The sequence below is a fragment of the Fulmarus glacialis genome, unplaced genomic scaffold, assembly GCF_000690835.1.
Source record: "Fulmarus glacialis isolate BGI_N327 unplaced genomic scaffold, ASM69083v1 scaffold32515, whole genome shotgun sequence".
NCBI classification, from domain to species: Eukaryota; Metazoa; Chordata; class Aves; order Procellariiformes; family Procellariidae; genus Fulmarus; species Fulmarus glacialis.
In genome coordinates, this window is record NW_009214185.1 from 4,606 (window position 1) to 8,638 (window position 4,033).

At 37.9% G+C, this 4,033-nt stretch overlaps 1 protein-coding gene across 1 annotated transcript in view; it reads left to right on the forward strand.

Moving 5' to 3' along the window:
* SRP19 (signal recognition particle 19kDa) overlaps positions 1 to 571 on the forward strand; it is a 5,162-nt gene extending 4,591 nt beyond the window's left edge. The window contains exon 6 of the mRNA XM_009578471.1: positions 238 to 571. Within this exon, the coding sequence (XP_009576766.1) occupies positions 238 to 371 (134 nt within the window). The 3' untranslated portion in view covers positions 372 to 571. The remainder of the gene's footprint in view (positions 1 to 237) is intronic.
* Positions 572 to 4,033: the final 3,462 nt, after the last annotated feature.

Sequence of the window (4,033 nt, forward strand, 5' to 3'; positions counted from 1 at the left end):
ATCAGGAAAGTATGCTGTTACATTTATCAGTCCTGCACTTTTTAAAAGTTTAAAAAAAAAAAAGGTTGATAAGAGTTTTTCACAAACTTCTAGCTACACAGGGGAAGGAAGCAGAACTCCTAGGCTTTATGTGTAGTTTAACAGAAATCTGAAGTGGGGCTGAAGTTTCTAACTTTGAAAATGATGCAAATGTTCTTAACATAGTAGGCATGCATTGATCTCTCCCTGTATTTTTAGGTAAATCAGTGATGCTGTATGCTGCAGAAACCATTCCCAAACTGAAAACAAGAACCCAAAAGATGGGAGGTAGCGATCAAAGTCTTCAGCAAGGAGAGGGGGGCAAGAAAGGTAAAGGGAAGAAAAAGAAATGAGCTCACGTCTGGAATAATTGTTACATCACATAGTTGTACTTGCGACAAATACGGATGGACATGTTACTTGCTCCAGCTTTAAAGTGAAGAGGCAAGCAAGAAATAAACAGGTGAAACTGAATAGAACTGCCTGCTTTTCTTGGAAGTGGAATGCATGTAGCTGCCTCGCATCTGTGTAACAATAAATCTGTCTTCACACACAACCTGCAAGTCTGAAGCTAGCATCCACTTTTAAAAATGGAAGAAAATAAGCAAATGGGGTGGGTGGGAGAATTATTCTTTCCAGAAGAAATATGCAGCTTTTGATAAATAAATAAATAAATATTCTTATGCAGACTAGGTATCTGAAAACTGGTTGCCTTAGTAAACCATTTATCTATGCTAGTGAAGTGATTGTCTTAATTCTGGAGAGTCTATCACTAACAGAAAAATGTAAATCAATGAACTTATGGCTCTGTAAACTTCCCTTGCTAACAGTCTTTCACAACTGTCAAGTGTACTAATAAAGGTAACGTTGATTTTAAAAAATGTAATTTTATAGAATACTTTTTGCAAAAGTGTTAATTTTTCTTCCACCGCCTGTTGTAAAGAAGTCAGTGACATAATATTGTAAGGATAATACTGTAAAGTTTTAAGATAATTTGAAAAAATTGGCTCCCTTTTGTGTCTTGTATAATATGGGATATTATCCTATTTTAGGTTGTTGTTTGAGAGCTTAGGAGACATAGCTTTATTTTTCTACCTGTCAAATACTATTTCAGATGTCTGAAGCTTGCAATATCTGGTAACGTAATTTTTTTTTTTTTCATGTGGTCCATGGACAGGGACAGAAAGTTATTTGGAGAAGATGAGTTGGTCAGAACAGCTGGGCAGTAGCGCGGCTCCTTTGAAGTAATTAAGAAATGTACTGTGCAAGTTAAATGGCGGATAGTTTAGTATGAGGAGACAGAAAAAGAAGCAGCAGTACCTGTTTTGAGTTTAAAAACAAAAATCCTGCATGAGTTTTCTAATCCTTACTATATGAAAATAGTCAGTTTTATGCTTTCACAAATGACTACTGGAAGCAAGTTACCAGATTATTTTTGATAAATATTTCATGTGGCAATGTTCTCTTTTAGGGTTTGTCTTGTTTGTCTATCAGGTATGCTATTCTATGGCATCATCTTCTTCCCATTTTAAAGATAAATGGCATTCGAAATGTATTTAGACATTTAATGACTATTCTAAAGTAATGAAACTTGGTAAAGTTCCTGATGATAGCCCTGCTCAAGTTACTTGTGCTTGTAGTTTGAGTTTTCTTATGTTCTTGTGTTTCTTGTTCCTCTCAACTGCATCTTTCTCAAATAGATGGTGAGTTACCAGCGCCCCTTGAAGTCAATGCTGATAGGTACCGCTAATGCAACTGCATAGAGCCCTGGACTTGTGAACAGCTTGAAGTCAATTTCCTCTCTGTAATACTTTGTAAGTGTGGTTCTTGTGTTGGAGGATGTGTTCTCATTCTCACTGCAGTGGTACCAGATCCAAAAGCTGCCATGACAAAGTTCCTCAGGCCAAGCCCTGTACCAGTGTGGGAATAGCAGTATGTAGGCTCTCTAAAATAGAATGACTTAGGAGAAGAAATCCTGTGTTCTAAGGCTGTAATTGCCCGTGGTCATATACAAACGTCTTCAGTTTTTCTCTGTGGATGTAACAGTTTACACAAGCTACCTTTGGAGTGTCTGGCCCTGAAAACATACCTAAATTTTGAGAAGTTAGTTAATGGTATCTCTGTGAGTTGATGGAAAGCCATGGGGTAGGAACAGTGGGAACAGGTGCTATCTGAAGAGGTTTTTTGTTACAGAAAACAAATGGATGTAGTCAGAGGTTGTTAGTTATGTCCACTCTATTGCAGAGTTAGGGAAGTTAGTTGCAACATGGGGAAAAATACCAGGTGAGGTATGCAAGCAAGAGTAGAAGATGCGCTTCTGATGTAAAGGAAGGACCATAACTGCCCATGGATTGTGGGGCTTAAGTTATTCCTGCCTTTTCCTGAGAGATGAGTAACTTTTCTGAAACTTTATTTAAAGTGAGAGCTCTGTGAAAATTAATTGGTGCAAGATAACTCAGCTTGATGATGTTAAGTGGAGGGGAATGACTCCAGCCAAGTCATGATCATGTTATGCCTAAGTATTGTAAGTCAGAACTTTAGACCACAGACAGTTGAAAAATGTGGAGTTTTAAGTCTCATGCGATATCTGTTTACAGAAATTAAATATCTTAAGAACTTGCCTGTGCTATGGTACGTGTGTTGAGAAAGAATCTTAGTGGCATTACTTAACCAAAATTTCCCACAGAACCCAAAATACTAAAGCTATTTTAAAGTGTAAGGATCTTACAAAAAAGACTGAGAAAGACTTCTGAAAAGAGTAATGCTGAGCTCAAGTATATAAAACTGTGATTTAATCAAATTAACAAAGAAAGCTCTATGGCTATTTTGGGTAAAGCTGACTTTTTTTTAAGCGCATTGTGCACTGCTAGGAAGTTAGGTGATTACTACCATTAAGGAGTTGAAGTCTGATTCCCCCAGCCCCTGCCTGCTTATCCACCCATCTCTAACAGAGTTCAGCATTTTCCTTTTTTTGATTTCTATCTGGCTTTAGAGTAAGTGCGCTACGTGAGCAGTATTTATTCCTAAATTGGGCATCAGAAAATTAAACACAACTACCCATTTTCTGCCAGGGTTAAGCTTACAAACCAGACTTCCATTTCTGTATTTCCTGTTTTTTAATAAACTGGGTTCCTTAGAGGATTAAAAACAAGCAGGTCAAGATCGTAGGTCAGGTTCCTCTGCAGGTCTTTCCCCCTGCTTCAGCAGCCTTCCCCTCTCACCCCCCCAGTGCCTGGGAACAGGGAAGATGGTTAGAGGCCATTGCGGGACTGGGAGTGGAGACGAGGGTGCTGTAAAAATACAGAAATACTGCAACTGTTGGTCTCAATGCTGTCAATAAAAAATCTTTTTTCGAGGGAAAAACTGGGTGATAAGGGATGTCTTTTTATTTCACCTGTCTTGCTGTTACAGTTTTCTGTGAGAATTTGCTTAAGCAGTACAGTTACTAAAAAGACACTGTGGTTTCCTGTAGGTGGCAATATTAGCACAGACAGACATGCATTGCTGAGTGGGAATTTACTCTGCATCTAGGACGTGGGGAATATGGCTATTGAGATAGCGTCCCTCCAGAAAATACTAGTCTAGCTAATTAAAAGTATGTACTTGTTATTTTCCTATACTGTTTTTTGGATACCTAGACAAAGGTTAAACATTTGAAATGGGTATGTGAGCTCAGAATCCTTATAACAATCCTTACAATGATTTCTGTGTCAGCAATGGATGGGAGCTTTGACGCTGGGCATTAAGCAGATCTGATGACACGGGCAAACAACAAAGGAATGACTAAAAATGAAAATTCAGCACTTTTGTGAGACAGGTGCTTTATTCTTACAGGTATATGGAAGAGAGCATGTAGCTGCTGTAGCAGAAACACAACCATTATTCAGTTCTTAATGTAAAGAAAGTAAGTTTCAAAATGTTATTATTTCAACATGTTTTAACTTGGGAAGTGACAATAACCTATGACCATATCTAGTTCTCCACCTTCAGACATGAAAAAATAGCTGTTCTTAAA